The sequence below is a fragment of the Rhinoraja longicauda genome, chromosome 3, assembly GCF_053455715.1.
Source record: "Rhinoraja longicauda isolate Sanriku21f chromosome 3, sRhiLon1.1, whole genome shotgun sequence".
NCBI classification, from domain to species: Eukaryota; Metazoa; Chordata; class Chondrichthyes; order Rajiformes; family Arhynchobatidae; genus Rhinoraja; species Rhinoraja longicauda.
The window spans coordinates 42214999-42233410 of NC_135955.1; the positions used below are offsets into that span (position 1 = coordinate 42214999).

Sequence of the window (18412 nt, forward strand, 5' to 3'; positions counted from 1 at the left end):
AGCTTACCTTGTCACATTCACCATTCTTTATTGTTTTCTCAGGTTTGCCTTGCTTTAATGGGCTTTTGACTTCTAACACCTGTTGTAATAGAGGCGCAAAGACTTCAGCCACAGGCATCCTCAGTGCTCTTGCTTCTGGTGGTGCTCAGGCTCAGCAAAACTGCTCTACTCTGAAAAATGTACTGACTTTGACAAGACCACCGCTTCAAATTGTAACTATCTCAATTTTCCCATCCCTGGTTTTAAGTAATGGGCAAAGTTGGTCTCTTGTTCTTCCCACATCTGTACCACTTGCAAGACCCTTCTGGTATCTATACCCAGGGTCAACACTCTTATTTTGCAGAAATGAACGATTTAATCACTGTATAGTTTTCCATCTGTTTGCGCAAGAATAGATAGTTTGAATAGGTGGTGAAACACATTCTTTTTTAATTGTTGGAAATGCATTTTGTTGCATCAAAACTAGGTAGAAGCTGCAATTTGTCAGAGCATTTCTTTTGACGGCTTTCATGACAATCTAGTAGGTTCAGAAAAGATGCTGTAATGTCGTATGCATTTGGAACATCACTGCAGGTCGTTCTGCCATAACATGATTGTGTCATTCCTAAGAAACCTCATGTTATAGAAAATAAGAGTTCTAAAACGATTGGGGGAAAAGGGGGTTAGGGACAAGAGAGTTTTAGACTCGCAATATCAAATTTAAATTAAAATAATAAAATAACAATCCCTGCAGGATTTTCAAAAAAGGTCTTTTTAATATCTCTGTTTATTTATCTTCCTGCAATCTAAAAATACAAACGGCTGCATGCTAGGGTGCTTAATCGAGTATTGTTACACAAACGTTATTAGAAGTGATTATTTGTCAATTTCAATGGCCACTCGCAGTGAAAATAGCAGCCGTGTACCGCGTCCGATTACTGCGGGGAGGTCACATGGAAATGGAAAGTTTATTTTCTGGAAACTTTGATTCCCTCCAGGACAGTTTATTTTCTCTGCTTGTCAATGTCCAAAGTACTTTTCACGTGGTTCTCCAGTTTCCGACTGAAATCGCATTATAACCAATTTGGCCCACGTAATAGTATTCCCTAATTCACCGATCGCGTGGTGTTCGATTAGTGTTGTGGAAACACATGTTACAGCAGAACTACCTTCATTCATTCTTGACAAATAATTACCGAATGGATCACAAAGACTCACTCCAGGCAAAATAGTAAGAGCTAATTTCTGATCTCACTCATAATGGCTTGTTCATTTCATTTTGTAATAGAAGCATCAGTTGATAGAGGATGGTATACTTCAGAATACAAGTGGTTGTAGCAATTACTTAAGCCTATTCCTTGTAAAAAAAATATTTAGCTAAATAATTATATTCATGCTTTCAAGAGAAAAGTCACATCTATTTCAATTGTTTTTTTCTGCCCCAAAGGGAGAAGTGAAACAAAATGTTCATAGGGAAACGATAATAACAAAATGGAGATAATGCTGCAGAAATGGGAAAGCCTACTTGATCATGAACAGCATATTTCAAAAGGTACAGATCATTCAGCTGTAGAAGTATTTTCCTCTTCATTGTACAGAATTTCAATTGAAAAGTTTAATTTTCAAAAGATAAATTACCCAGCTATTACTCTTGGACAGAAGTCCAAATAATAAAATAAGCTGGGGAAAAAAATTGCTTGAAATACATCCTCCATTGATTACCAATTCATTTATTAATTAGCAATCTAATTTTCCAGTTTTACAATAGATTGTGCGGAGATACGGCAATTAAAGCAGCCAGTAGCAGCCACGATGAAAGGGTGAAAATTGTAGCAGATGCCTTGTTACTGCAATAAATACCAGAATTGCAACATTGGCCTTAAAACATGGGGCTGCAACACAGGTGTACTTAATGCCACACAGAACATTTATCGGAGGTCAGACTTCTCCGCATTGCACGTTTTTGGAAGCATTCGTGTTCAACAACCTTTTGTGCATTTAACACCACCTCCAATAGGCTACATTGCATGTAATTTTGTCGAGCCCTAAAAGACAATCAAGCCAACATTCTCATGGTCTTCTAAGCTTAATGGCCAAGTTTAAGTGAGGCATTATTTCCTCTCAAGTGTAAAAGATTAATTTTCATAGATGCATTTATCAAACTCGAGTTCAGCAGGTTCAGAAGGGTTAAATAATTTCAGCAGAGTCAGAAGGGTTAAATAATTTCTTGCACAAAGGCATCCTGCCTTTCCTGCCATTTACTTAGTGGAACTAAAGCTCATTTTTGCAAATGCAAGGTTCATCTTCAAAGTCTTGCATTTAGTGTTAACAGGTGCAATAGAATCATGACACTTTAGTATACCAAAATTTAATGCTTGGTAGGAGAATTGGGAAGGGCAGAGTAGGAAGAGCAAAGGAAAGCCTTGGAGCAGACTCCACTAGGGAGAAGCAGAGGGAAGGAAGTCAAAGAAAAAAGTGCAAAAAAAGAAGGGGAAAAAAAGTTTAGCATCCCAGAAAAATAATTTTATTCTTAAGCCAACATTTCTGAACATAACTTCAATATCCATAAAATTATAAAGTATATTCTGTGTGGAAGAAGCTAACAGAATATATTTAGGTGTAGCTTTCTAGGTGTTCCAGTTCATTACACAGCTCCACTCCATACCTGGTTATTGCTGTTGCTGGCTTTTAATAATGGAGGTGCTTCATTTCTGGGTGGGGTGGAGCAGCCACTATTCTCACTGTCGCTCCCATCGCTCAAACTCATTCTGTAACAACAAACAAAGCTGAAGCACAAACTTGCAACGACAAAATAGGGCAAAAATGAATTTCGTATCTTATCATACATTCTTATGTGGATGATGCAAAGCTCTGAACACAACACAATTTAAGTGTGCAATGTTGAGCCATTTCTTTATGTTGCTTTATTTATGATACATCTCTTCAATTCATATGATATTCCATAATTTCTGATAAAGAGAGCAAATTGTTTATTATCTCCTTATTAACTTCTGAGTCAACGTTTTTCTTAAGAGCTTTCATGATAACCCCTGGAAGATTGTTTTTTAATCAAAGAAGTCCAGTCAAAATTTAGTTTAGAGATATGGTAACAGGCTCTTCTGACCTGTTCTCATTAGTTCAGTGTTATCTAATTTTTGCATCCACTACCTCAACATTGGGGGCAATATACAGAGGCCAACTAACCTACAAACCCACACGGGATTGAGAGGAAACTAGTGCACCCTGGGAAAAACTATGAAGTCGCAGGGTGAACGTGCAAACTCCACACAGACAACACCAGAGATCAGAATCTGATCTGGGTCTCTGACACTGAGATAGCAGCTCTCACAGCTGCACCACTATGTTGCCATAATCTTTTAATAACTTATTAACTTGCAATTAAATTACTTTGAGATGTACAAATAACATGTAAACAGGATGGCTCTTTGGACTTCCCGACAAGTGAACAAAATTGCTTTAATTCTCCAGTTTAGCTTCGATCACCAGTCAGATTTGATAATGTGTTGTCATTTAAAAAAAACACTTTTTTGTCTTACTTTCAATTAATGGCGAAAACAGAATTTAAATGATCACTACATGTGTAATGTGGTAATTATGAAGCAATTTCCACAAGGGGTTGCTTTCTATATGAACTGGAAGGCAGCAGGTAGTGTACACACGTGCACAAATGAATAAGTTGGTAAACAAATAAGCTGTACATTTGTAACAAGCATTCAAATACAGGATCATGAAAATTACAATTTTTTAATCTAAAACTGAAAAGTAGGGATTACATTACTGCCGTGAATATTAAGATGCCAGATCTGACCCTTCCTTAGCCAGGTTTCTGCAGTGGCCATAACGTCCCAGTCACACGTATCTATCCACTCCCCGAGTTCATCCACGGGGATCCACCTTACCCATCAGGCAGTTTTGATGGAAAGATAATGATCCCATCATCTTTTCTTGCTCCCTGTGTGCTCCTAGTTATCCCATCTATTGAACCTGCTGTCATAGCCTTCTGTACTGACTTTCATGCTCCCTACTGCATCAGATCCCATCTCTCTGCCACTCTCGTTTAAACGCTCCCATAGAGCACAAGTGAACCTCCCTGCAAGGATATTGATCTTCCTTCAGTTTAGATGCAACCTCTTGTACAGGTCACCTCTTCGCCCAGAAGGGATTCCAATGGCCCAAAAACCTGTGCCCCTGCATCAGCTTCTTAGACACTCATTCACCTGTCCTAACTCCTATTCCTACTCTCACTAGTAAACTATCCTCAGCTTAGCTGAATAGAATTGGGATAAGGGGAGCAAGAGAAAATAGGTTACACTGTGAGTGATTAGCTTTGTTGGGATTGCTCCAGGAGACAGCATCAATTAGATAGATTGGATGACCTTTGTTATCAGAAATACAAGAACAAACAGATGAATGAAAATACAAAAATGTATGACATCTCTTAGATCTTGTCATTGCTACCCTACCTGTGTCCTCTGCTTCCACAATGAGTACTCAGCGATCTCTCTACATCAGACAGGTTTCCATTCTCATCTTCATCAGACTCATTGTCTTCAGAATGGAGATCTTCCATTATAGATCTCAATGGACCTGTTTAAAAAGATAAATGAAAGAAACCTTAACCAGAGATTGAATGGGATCGTGAAAAATGGATTACAATTCAGGTCTTTCCTTTCACTTTGACTTGAAGACATGCATATACACTTGCACATTTTCAAACAAAGATCAAGACTGGCTTTTAACTGTAAGATACTAGTTTAAGGTGATCCAGTACTCTCTTGATTTCATTGTGCATCACCCCTGGAGATCAGCATTCAAGACCAAGAGCAGAGACGAAGGCACAGAGATAAATTGCAGTTCCTATAAAGAGTATTAATTCAGTACCAGGAGTAAGTGGATCATGGTTTTCATGGCTTTGCACAACACTAGGTAATACTGTATCAGGGAAGCTGAGATTGGAAAAAAATTGAAGCTGATGTAGTTTTTTGTGCAGTACATTAATCACTTAGTCACAAATCATGAACACCTATTTTATACCAGTTGTTCCTTCCAGATCAAACTTAAAAGCAAACTTAGGTAAAGGTTAGGGTCCATGACATAATTATAGGTCATGTCACATGCATTTTGTGTAACAAGAATCCATCATTAATTCCAGTGCCAAAAGGTAAATTGTTTGGCTTCTTTCCTAATAGCCAACAGTAGCGGTTGATGATTGGCAGGTCAGGGCAGGTCAGATTTATAATGCAGAGCCAGATAATAGCATGCATAATAAACTCAATTTGGCTATGAGACAGCAGACAGAACAGAATACAAATAAGAACTGAAATTAACATTGAAAACTTCATAGCTGGTCTCATTTTGAATTATATTTATTACACATTTCCAAAAGATGTGAACAATTAGACTGCATGAAGAATTTCAGCACAAATTTGAAGAGACAGACAAGAATCTTTCCATTACTGGATATTGACGTGCTAACTACGGAAGGGAAAATCCTCACACAATGGAAAGTACTATCACCCTAGGGGGCTACATGGATGCCAATGGTGCTCTATGCAAAACAAATGTGCTAACACCTATGTATAAACAAGCAACACAGAATGTATAGACCAACCTTAAGAATGTATTCAGCTTTTTCTGCTGTTTTGTATTGTTTTTATGAATGAAGTTTGCTTTTGAAATAAAAAGAAATCCATCCTCTTACCAGCCACCACTACCACAGCATATTATTTTTGTTTGATGCATCTTGTCATGTGCAAAATGCATAAATTGCATTCAATGGATTTGTAATTGCTTTGCATTCAAGCTGGTTCAAAACAAACCATGACAAGAACTACTAAGAAGGCTGCAGATGTAAACCCAATCTGGAGGTTTCTACACCGTGAATGCCAACCTACATGGTGTGCTAAACAACATTGTTACGCCTCAGTTCTCTGAGCGACACCATTTCTGACAGCCTGGTAAATATTCATCACCCAATCAAAACATTGCTTGATCATTTCTCAGTGCTGGTGAAACTCGCTCTGTGCAAACATCATATTGACAATTCAAGTAATGTTAAAGCAGTGAAGTTTATCATTTGCAGCACTGACTGTATCTGCACTTGTAAAGAGTTCATGACCACTTCGTTTTGCCCCCAATAATTGCATTTCTATTAAATTGCAATTACCTTTTGAAGATTCCTTTGGAATTTGATTCCAGCACTTTCAGGAAACCCATCTCACACCATACTAGTCTGAGTGGGAAAACTTTTTCTTAATTTCCCCTTTAGCGCCTTTGCTAATCTCTTTATTTGGTGATTTATTTAAAAACATGAAAGTTGGTTCCCAAGCCATTGGCTAAAGAAAACGTTTCTCCCTAACTGATCCTTTAAAAACCCACAATTGTGAATATCATTTGTTCTCTGCCTTTACATCTCCAACCCCAAAAACAAATCGCCTTCTTCACTGTGTAGAACATCTTTCATTGCTGGTATAATCCTAGTTACAACTCCCATTCTGGGATCATGGCGCCTGGCAAAGGTGCAGAAATATACCAGCAGCTACAGGGTTTTTACTAACTTGTAAAAGTCAGGATAACTGCTTAAAGATTATGCTTGAGGAGTAAGTCGACCATTTGAGGACAAATAAACAAGTCAGTATTAAGACGAAAATGACAAGCACATGAATTATTGGATACATCCACAAAAATACAATGAGAAAAATAGTTAAATTGCAGTTGGGAATGATTTGAATCTGATAGAGGGAAGGGAAGGGAAACTGAAGCCAAAAATAGTATGGAAGATATCCAACAGATTGTTATGAATAATACAAAGGCACATAAGAGCACAAGCTGATTAACCCAGAGTAAGATGGAAACACTAAAGCAGAGAAGACAGACAGACTTCATGTGCTGAAGATGCTTGACATGGAGATTTTTGTTGTAAAGGGAACCAACTGGCACTAAAATACAGGGGGAAGCGAGAGGGAGGGAGAGAAGGAAGCACAATGAACTAGTGTGAATGGACATCGATAATGCGAAACAGTTAAAGCTGACATTAAGCCTTGCCTCCTCTTCCTAAACACATTTAAATCTCTGCATGATATCACAATTTAAAGCAACAAGCATCAGGGAAACAAACATTAGCAAAGGGCTGCCGAACAGCATGCCCCAAGGAACTCTTTTGGTTTCTGGACTTTGAATATTTGAAAGCAAAGTTGGCAGTGGAATACGATAGATACAAATAAGAGTTAAATAAATTGTGTACGCTAAAAGAATGTTAGCCAAAATGAAACATGCCAATTACTGCACACAAGGAGAGAGTAATAAACCACAGAATACGATGAACACAAAGATATCACCAAAAAGGGCGGCAGAAATTTTGGTAGGCTCAACAAAACCAATTATTACAGAATAATCAAAAATATGCAGAACACACAAATCACAATAGGATCCAGACAAAGATACACTGACAAACTGTAAGGTGGTGATCTGCTGGCTGAAGCTTGGGAATCAAAGAAGAGGTCCACAAGCCTGACTTTTTGCATTGGAGGCCAGATTACGAGAGTGGGGGAGGGGAAAACCTTGAGGTAGCTGAAATCTTATCCTTGTAAAGAAGTTAACCAATGATAAAAAGAAGTATTTAAGATAGAAAATGTCAACAGATTTTAAATAAATCAATGGATACCACTTCAAATCTTTACCTTGTCTATTGTTTTGAGATGGTGTAAAACTTGAACTGGAATTTGAACTGGAACTAGAACCAGCAGGACTTGGCTGTTGAGACTTCAAAGAAAAACACAAGAGGAAAACAGTCAGTATTGTTGCAGTAGCTGACCAAATGCACAATCATGAGCTAATTACAAGAGCAATCTGAAAAGATTTTTGATTATTTGCCATGTTGATTCATGCACTATATTTTTTATTGTGTTATTGGAAAATATAACCAAAACAAAATGAACAGTTAACATCAATTCAATTCTAAAACTAAAATATGGAACCACAAGGATGATTCAAGCTATAGAGCACAATTAAAACTAAATAGTTTATACAAATTACTATTTATAACACAAAATAATTGGAGCACAAAAACTTTGCCATGTGGTAACGAGTAATATTTGAATTTGAAAACTATTATTCAACTTGAAATAGTAGCCTGTTTTTCAGATGTATCCAGCATTTCTTATTTCAGACTTTTCCCCCCTAGTGTCAAATGCTCATTTCCCTTTTTGGTTTTTCTAAAGTTCTCGATAGCACTTAGTAACAGTTATCAAAACCCTGAAATTAAAGTGACTGACATTGGACCAGTGTGCCTACTCAGCATATTCAGCTCTGTGTCCCTGTGGGCAGTTACACAACAGTTGTGTAGCAGGACATCAACAGAACAATGGACCACACAACCCTGGAAGGTGCAGACCACTTCCCACATTAGGAAGCCACCCCTTCATGTAGACAAACAAAATGAGATTCATCCTCTAACAAAGGGGTAGAAGCTGTTCCCAAGACTGGTGATACGCGCTTTCAAGCTTCTATAATGTCTGCCTGATGGGTGCGGGGAGAAGGAATGACCTGGGTTGGACAAGCCCTTGTATGTGTTGGCTGCTTTTCCACAGCAGTCTGAAGGATACATAGAGTCAATGGAGGGGGAGTCTGATTTTGGGGTCAGCCTTGATCCCAAGGGACGTTCTATGGTTGTGGCTCCAAGCCAAGCTCGCAGAATGCCTTCGTCAGGGCTGGTTCAGTAAACAGTGCCTCCCCAGCAGCTGTTACCTACTGTGGAACTAGGACTCATAGCCAGCGCCTAATCAGCAAGGGTTCATGCAGTGTAGTGCAGGACGTTCCTATAAAAAATACAAGTCTGGTCCTAGAAGTTCAGCAATGATGGGTTAAACCACAGCCCCAGATTTCCTTGACAAATTCTGTAATGTTTACTGCAAATATTTTTTTAATTCATCAAGATAAATAAAGATTGAAACAAACATGAGAAAACGTTGAAGATAATTAAATGCATTTAAATTTAATTGATATGAACTATGTGCAGGAGTGGGCCAATCAGTTCCTTAGGGTATAAATAATTATGTCTGCACCAATTGTAATCTCAACTCCACATTCCCATCTCCTCCTTGTAACCAGTCACTTTGCCAATCAGTCACCTACTAGCGTCCGCATTAAAACATTCAAAGACTCTGCTTCCGCCAAACCAGGGAGCAAGTGAGAATTCCAAATACACACAATCTTCTGAAAAAAGGGTTGGACCTCACCTGCCTTAAATGGTGACTGGTGGCAAAATTACTCAACATTTCCATGTCTCAATCAAGTCCCTATTCATTCTTCTGAACCCCAGCAGATAAGTCTAACCTATCCAAATGTAACTATCCAGGTTGATCGTTCCCTGCAAGTGGCAACATTAGTAGATTCGTAAAGGCGACGTATGGTATGCTTGCTTTCATCAGTTGGGACATTCACTGTAAGAGGGAGGAAGTCATGCTTCATCTTTGTAGACCTTTTGTTTGGCTGCATTTGCAGTATTGTGTACAGTTTTGGTCACCCCATTACAGGAAGGATGTAGAGGCTTTGGCAATGGGTGCTGAAGAGGTTTACAAGAATGTTGTCCGGGTAAGTAGGATTAGCTCTAAGGAGAGGATGGACACATTTGGGTTATTTTCCCTGGGGGGCAGCAGTTGAGGGGAGACCAAACAGAATTATATAAAATTATGAGGGGTATAGACAGGATACGCAGTCACAACCTCTTTTCCCAGGGAGGTTAAATACTATTAAAGACTAGAGGACATAGTTTTAAGGTGAGAGTGACAACATTTTAAAAATGATGTAAGTGACAAGCTTTTTAAAAAATCTTATTTTTACCCAGAGGGTGGTGGGTTCTTGGAACACATTGCCAGGGGTGGTGGAGGAGGCCAACATGATAATGCCATTTAAGAGGAGTTTAGATAGGCACATGGATATGCAGTGAATGGAGGAACATTGATCAGGTGCAGGCAGAGGAGATTAATTTAACTTGGTATTATGTTCAGTACCGACATGTATTGAACAGTGCTGTACAGTCCTATGTCCTAACAAGAAAACCTATCCATTCCAGGTATTAGTCTTAAACCTTTTCTGAATTACTTCCAATGGATAATATATTTTCTTAAATAAGATCAATATGGTACACAGTACTCAAAATATGGTTTCACCGGTTATCTATATAAACAAAGCATAACCTCCCTACTTCTGTATTTCATTTCCTCACCAGTAGACAATGACATATTAGCTTTCCAATTTTTTTGTTTTACAGTACCTGAATACTAGTGTTTTCCAATGTCTTATCAGTTAGCCTCAATTTTGTCAGTTAAAATAGACAATTTAAAATTATTTTGCATTTGGTGCACAGTAGCACAACATAGTGACCTTAGTTCAATCCTAATCTCCAGTGCTGGAATTTGCATGTCATCTTGTAGATTTCCCACAGATGCTCGTGTTTCTTCTTGCATCTCAAAGGGTGTGTAGGATGATTTCCCAGCTGTTTGGAAATCTGTGGTCAGCTGCTGTTTTTCTGCTGAGGAGCGTTGGAGCAAGGATAGAACAGCATGGGTGAGACTGCAGGAATTTCAGGATTTCTGCATTTGAAAGTGCAGCGCTCAGCAGTGAATAAATTGGCAATCTGGTCCTTCCTACGAAACAAAAGTAGCTCCTCGCTGCATGGTCTTTATATCAGTGCAGCACATTGTTTGTCCAAAAGGTCAAATGATGTCAAAGCTTCTGATCCACATAAGGCACTGAATAAACATAATATTTATAAAGGTCTTCATTTAAACAAATTCAAAAATTATGCATTTAGGCTAACTTTTTGTTCTCCTAACCTTTATTGAGAGAAGTGTTCTTACCCTGGTCTGTGTATCACTAAATCTAGTCTCACTAATATTTCATTATTGCCTCCAATACCAAGTAATTCCCACTAGTTTCATGTTGCCATTCATACAGAAAACAGGACAGTCAAATGATCTCCGCACCAAGACGTAGTAAGTTATTTCATGGATAAATTAACTACAGTAAAAATTGAACTTTAGTGTCACTTAATCCATGCTGTGTAAAATGCTTACATGCGAGGGTCTCAGAAGGTCTCAACTAATCCAATGTCCACAATGTCCCAAGTCTGCCAGTTTATAGGAATTGTGGGTAGCACGCCAGGGTAGGTGGATGGAGTGCAATTGGTGGAGAAGAGGAGAAATGGCTGAACAAGGAAAGGTAAAGACACCAGCTGTTTTTGGAAGAGTTGTAGGCAAAAACACCCATTGGAGTATTTACAAATGAGTTTAGGGAGGTGGAGAAGCAAACAGTTTTGGGAGGCGATTAGTCTTTATGTGCAACCAGGTTTGCAGTCAACAGGAAAAATCAGTTGGCAACTATAAGATCTTAAGATCAGAATCAAACAAGAACAACCAATTGAAATGGACAATGGAGAGGCAGTAGGAGGGCAAGTGATATGTTGAAGGCTGTGGGAGTTAAATGCCCATGTTCACAGTCATTTATCAACTAGGACCCTGTTTGTGCAGAGGGAGGGGTAGAGATGAGATTCAAATAATGGTGAGCATGGAAATATGGGATGGAATGATCAAGGCTTTAAAAGGCAAGCTTGGTTAAAATTGGGAGGAGGTTTAATTAACAGACTCAACTATTTTCTTCTAAAGATGAGGATTTCAAAATAAAAGGCACCAATTGGATATGGATTGGGATAAACAGTTTCCTTTCATAACACGAGTCGGTATTGTAATGTTTGGTGGCAAACTGATTAATGGAAATGGAAGAATGGAGGAAGAGATGTTCAGGGGAACAGACTCCGATCCCATGGACAATATAACATCAAGGAATAGGGTGAAAAGAGAGCTGCAGATTCATTCTTCAGGGGACTAGATTTGCAGAGTAAATGGCAGTCCTGGAGAGTATTGTAGAACAGAGAGAGCTCAGGGTAGAGGAGCAGTGTTCCCTGAAAGTGGTGATTCAGGTGGACAGCGAGGTGAAGAATGCATTTGGCACAGTTGCCTTCATTGGGAAGGATATGGAGTAAAAAGGTTGGTACAGCTGTAGCATCGGTGAAACCACATTTGGAGTACTGTGCATAGTTATGCTTGTCCAGCAATAGGAAAGCCTCAATAACTTCTCTTTCGATTACTTCCAAATTTAAGGTGTAGCCATGGGCACTCGCAAGTGCCCCAGCTTTTCTGTTGGTAACGAACGGTCCTCGTTTCTAGTGTACACTGGCCCTATCCCCCAGCTCTTTCATTACCACACCACCAACTGTATCGGGGCTGCCTCCTGTATTCATGCAGATCTCGTGGATTTCATTAACCACCAAAAACGTCTACACTGCCTTCAAATTCACCTTGATCATCTCTGATAAGACTCTCCCATTCTTGATCTCTCTCTCTCTCTCTCTCTCTCTCCCTCTCTCTCCCTCTCTCTCTCTCTCTCTCTCTCTCTCTCTCTCTCTCTCTCTCTCTCTCCATCATCAGAGACACACTATTGACTGACATCTACGATAAACTTGTCAACCAGTTATCTGGAATACACTTCCTCCCTTCCTCTTGTAAAGACGCTATTTCCTACTTTCAATTCCTCCGTCTTCACCACATCTGTTCCCAAGATAAGACTTTCCATTCTAGGACATCCACGATGTCCTCGTTCATTAGTAAACTTCGTCCCAGTCCCTGTCACCCCCCCCCCCCCACCCCCGTCCTCTTTGGTCATAGATGGATACGTCATAAGCGCCTTCTGTATCCCGTAGTTCTGCTCTTGCTCGCCCTCCCCCCAAACAGAACAAAGGATAAAGTTCTCGGTCTTCACCTTTCACCCCACCAGCCTGCTTCCAACACAGCAGTTGGGCCAAATGGCCATTTTTATGCTGTACAGCACTATAAATCCATGAGATAATTAGGGCAAAGGGATACTGACGTGTGAAAGTGGTAAAAGCCGGAGAGGTAGTTGAAGAATGATTATACTTTTGGAACAGAGCACCACGAGAATTGAAGGGAAAGAAATAGTAAACACAGTCAGAACATTAAAAACCAGCAGACTGATGTCACCGTGCAGATATCATGATGGGTGAGACAACTGTACAGCTGGTACGCTCATATTTTTTCTTCTTGGTACCTGAATTATTGGGAATAACCGAAGACAAGTGAAAGTCTGGTTGAAGCTGGATATTTAATGATCCAAAATCATTACTGGCAAATTAAAACTGTTACAGTCTAAACAAAAAGGCCATTTTTGGCAAGGGATACACAATGATTATAAAGCAGTAATACAAATCAGAATTCATTTTATGTGGAACTCATGGAATAACTATCCTGTTAGCAGTAACACTATATTCTAATGGGTTATTCTTTGCACAACCTGAAATTGTTTACAGCTTGATTGTACTCACTTATTGTATGATGTGACTGGAAAGCATGAAAACACGTTTTTCCAATGTATCTTGGTTATATACAACAATAAACCAAAACCAAACAATAAACCAAACCCAACCAAATATAACAAAGATATTTATAAATCGGTGTAACATACCCATTTACAAACCAGTATTTGATAATTAACCACAAGGAGGATCTGAAGAAGGGTCCGAAACATTACCTATCCCTTTTCTCCAGAGATCCTGCCTGACCCACTGAGTTACTCCCACACATTCTGCTTTTCTTGATAATGTAACTCAGTTTTCCACAGCACAAATGAAATGCAAAAGCAAGGAATGGCTTTGAGAAAAAGGGTGCCAAGTGAAGGTAGCCAGTGAAACAAAAGCGGGATTCATCTCATCCAGTGATTACAACTCAAGAATTTAAAAAAATAACCATCTTTGTGTTGAAACCATAAGCTAAATTTAATTATAAACCAGATCACTTATTTGTTGGCTATTGATTTGCAAAGTCTAAACTTCTTTGTTGTCTTTCAGGACAATTAACCTTTGATAAAAATGAGAACTAACGAATTACAGAATTTATTTACATTTATTTTCTTCTCAGTTTAAACAATGACATTAATTTACGTGGTTCCTCAACATGGATGATTTTTGTTTAGATAAGCAATACGAAAGAGCCAACCTTGAAAGGATAAAAGATATTAGTTTTGTTTAGCTCAAGTTGCAATTGTGCAAGATTTGGCCCATGATGAATTCAGCAAACATTCTCTTCAGAAAAACAAAGCCTACCTGCTGATTCTATATATGAAAAAGGATTACCTTCCTGCAGGCTTTGACACCTTGAGAAAGCAGAGGCAATCTTTGGCACTAAATGCATTTCTTGACAGTTTTACAAGCTGTTATTCCAAAGACTGTGCTATTTATGGCATCATTCACTTGGGGCATTTGACCACTTATCCTGTGGTGACTAATCATTGAATATTTGGTTCATGGACCAGAATTAGCATGAGGGCATCCTGCAACAAAAGGAGGACTCGTTTCCCTTGTGCCGCCGCCACCCACCAACCCTACCCCACCCCCCACCCCAAAAAATAAATAAATGCTTGTTTTGCAGTCAAGGGGCCAGCTTATGCCTTCTTCCTGTTTTACTCATTTTCTGGTCCCACAGGCAAGTTAATGGGACTTGGAGCAAGATTCTCATTCATGCTCTGGCCTCATGCAAGATTTATAACATTCTAACGTGCTTTTCCCTCGGTGCCTTCCTGGTGATCTAAAGAACACCACAGTGTCATCCTCCTAAATATATTCTTTAGCAAAGCACTCAAGACAAATTAACTCAAATTACTGCCATCACCAAGGTTTCGACAACTCCAAAAATAAACAGAAATGTTTTCAATGATATTTCATTCAACTTCTTGTTTAATAATGTGCCTAGAGGAGAATCTTGGCCAAATACATTAAAATATTTTAAATTAGGTAAACAAGCAGATTATTTTTACCAAATACATCATTTATTCATTTAGTAGCCACTGAGAGACCTCTGTGGTTTTAACTACTATTCTACAGAATCTATTTTCCTTTTATGTGAAAGGGTAGACACAAGGGAATGCAGATACTGGTTTACTAAAAATAAAATGGATGAACGGAAAGAGAAATTAGCTAATTTATGTGCCATCTGTAAATAAATGAGTGTTCCTTTAAATTGGTTGAAAGATCTTCCATTTTATAACTACAGTTCTTGTCATGAAAAGGTGGATTATGCACTTGAGGTGATCAAAAGCCATCAGAGAGTGCAATGGTGATAAAGTAGACCATTATCCGGCTCTGCCCATTGTGAAAGGATGGAGAATGCTACTAAAAGACCAACTAGGGTGGTAAACCATAGTTAAGTCTATAGGTTTCTGGGGAGACTGAGATGTACTTTGAAGTTTTTCTTAATGCAATTTACGGCCTGTTTGTCTGTCTGGGTGTCTAGCTGACAGTAAACACATGGTCAAGAGTCTTCAATAAATCACAATCCTCTAACACATGCTCTGGCTAGCCAGACACCACTAAGGAACTCATAAAAACAGAACCCAACACTTATCTCTCTTCCGGACCCTTATTTGTTTTAAAAAGAACACTTAAGGATGGTTGAACTTAAAAAAAACTGTCATTTGGTATATCAGGAGATCTTGGCAACAAGGTTCAATTTAATGTAAATCTATCAAAAAATAATATGGCACCAAAGTGTTTGCCTAGATTATATTTCAAAGGATAGATACATTAATTCAAAAACAATGTCAATTGTGGGTTATGATACACTAGCTTAAATGTGTAAATGCACCATTTTTCCATGGGAAGTGTTACTGTAATTTTGAATAGACAACTCATGGGTCATTTTCTCTTATCACCTTTAAATCCTTAGTTCAGAGGAGCTTGTTAGGGATGATTCTGACATGTGGAGAACCGCATTATACGACAGCTTTGGGGCGGAGGATAATAATGCCACCCGGCCATTCTAAACTTGCTGTTTAGTTGAATGGTTTCCTTACAACAATCCATTTACAGGATACAACGACCAAATTAATATACATCTCTGGCAAAGAAGGTAGGAAGAGCAATCTTCCCTCACCGTAATGTATCTAGTTGGAGACATCTTATGAAAGTTGCTCAGACTAAAATATGTAAAAAAGCTGGTTGATTAGGATAAGGAGGCAATGGGGACAATGACATATTTGGTTAGGTATGTTATGGGCATGCGAGGAAATGAATATTGCACATAATTTTCTGATGGGTTAAGTCTTCTCGGATATTTTAACTTTCATTAACTCAGAGCACTCAAGTATGAATGTAGCTATCCCCCCCCCCCAAATATATTCCTTGAAAATGTTACTTGCTACATTGATAATCATGAGCCAATGCAGCTTAAAACCATTTATTAAGGAAAAAGCAAAAGAACCAACTTAAGTTCAAATTATTATTTTTAATGCAAGTATCTCATCATGACTGAACAGATTAACAAAAGCACTTGATCCTTTCTCACTCCACAATGTTGCTAAAGGAATAAAAAGCCTAAGGGGAACAGTGTCTATAGTCCATTTTGATTTTGCTCAGATTAGTACAAGTTTGAAATTCTGGCAACTTCAAATCCTGCTTTGTAAACTCATACCTCAAAAACTGCGCAAAAGAACAAAGAAGATCCAATTGGGCAAAGGATAAATTTTGGTCTTTAGCTTTTTCAATAATCAAGGGAATTATTTAAAAAATGTTCCCAGTACATAAAACATTACAACACAAAGTAGAACATTTGGCCCTTGAGGCCCATCCCAGCTGTGATGTCAAACTAAACCAAATGCCATCTGTCTGCACAAGGTACATATTCCTCTATCCTCTGCTTATGCATGTGCCTATTACCTGGCAGAGTGTTCTGGTCAATTACTACCCTCTGAATTTGTTTCATGTCTCCTTCATACTTGTCCCTTCTCACCTTGAACCCACATCATCTCAAATTTGAAATTTCCACCCTAAGAAAAAGATTATCTACCCAATCTGCACCTCTAATAATATTATATATTTCTATCAAGTTGTCCCTCATCCTCCAACGCTACAGAGAAAACAATCTTAGGTTTGGCTAACTTTTCCCTATAGCTAAAACTTTCTAATCTAGGCAACATCCTGGTAAACCACTTTTGCACCCTCTCCAAAGCCCCCCCACCCCCCAACCTTCCTATGATGTAGTAACCAAAATTGGACACAATACTCCAAATGCAGCCTAATCCAAGTTTTATAGTGCTACAACATGACTTACCAAATTTTATCTTCAATGCCCTGATCGATGAAGGCAAGAAAGAGAACATTCCTTAGTGACTACTATTAAGTGGTTCTGATATTCACCATCATGAAGTACACATTAAATACAACCTCAAAGTCAGCATTGATTCACTGAAGTTCACTTAATGTTGCAACAGATCCACAGTAGACATCTCCCTGTCTCTAACCTCATTGCTGGAACACCTAGATACAAATGGATCTTACGTAAAGCTCCAATTTGTCAATTATAGATCTGCCTTCATCACCATAATCCCTTTCAAACTCATCTCCAAATTCCTGGACCTTGCAATCAGTATCCCCCTGTCGCTGGATCCTTGACATTCTGACCCATCGACCATAATGAGGATAGGTGATAACACCTTCTCCACAATAATTCTCAACACCAGTGCACCATAAGAATGCCTTGTCAGTCTCTTACTACACTCCTTTTATATTCGCAACTGTAAGGCCGAAATTCAACTCTAACTCCATCTCTAATACAGATTGACACCACTGTGGTGTGTTAAATCATGAAGAGATGTAGAGGAAGGAGATGGCGAAATTAGCAACATGGTGCCAAGACAGAAATCTCTCCCTCAATGTCAGCAAGCTGATAGAGCTAAATATTGACTTCAGTAAGCATGGTGGAGTACAAGCCCCAATCTGCATCAATCGCGGCGAAGTAGAAATAGTTGAGAGCTTCATTCCTTGGTGTTAATATTACCAACGATCTGTCGTGGGCCAACCACATTGATGCAACAGCCAAGAAGGCATACCAATACCTCGACTTCCTGAGGAGACTGATGAAATTCAGAATATCTCCAATCACTCTTTAAAAACTTTGATGGATGCACCATAGAAACCATGCTGCCAGGTTGCATCACAAGCTTGGTTTGGGGACAGCTCTGTTCAAGACCACACAAGAAATTGCAGTAAGTTGTAGATGTTGCCCTGTCCATCGCACAGATCAGATTCTCCACCATTTACTCAATCTTGCTGCCTCGGAAAAGCAGCAAACATAAAAAACATGTCCCACCATTCCTTCTCCCTACTTTCATTGGCAGCTTGAAAGTGTGCACCACCAGACTCAAAAACAGTTTCTTCCCCTCTGTCATCATGCTTCTGAACAGTCCGTCCATTAGCTAGAGTAATGTCCAATTCACCTTTAACCCACTGTGGCCATTGGACTCTGTCTTTGGAACTGATGTGCTACAATGCTGAGAACAATAGTCTGCA

General features: G+C 38.9%; 1 protein-coding gene across 1 annotated transcript in view; it reads right to left on the minus strand.

Moving 5' to 3' along the window:
* Nucleotides 1–18412, minus strand: part of mllt3 (MLLT3 super elongation complex subunit) — a 126057-nt gene that overhangs the window by 10665 nt on the left and 96980 nt on the right. The window contains exons 6-8 of the mRNA XM_078396038.1: nucleotides 7680–7761; nucleotides 4464–4587; nucleotides 2645–2747 (exon numbers count right to left, since the gene is read on the minus strand). Coding sequence (XP_078252164.1) covers nucleotides 2645–2747; nucleotides 4464–4587; nucleotides 7680–7761 — 309 coding nt within the window. The remainder of the gene's footprint in view (nucleotides 1–2644; nucleotides 2748–4463; nucleotides 4588–7679; nucleotides 7762–18412) is intronic.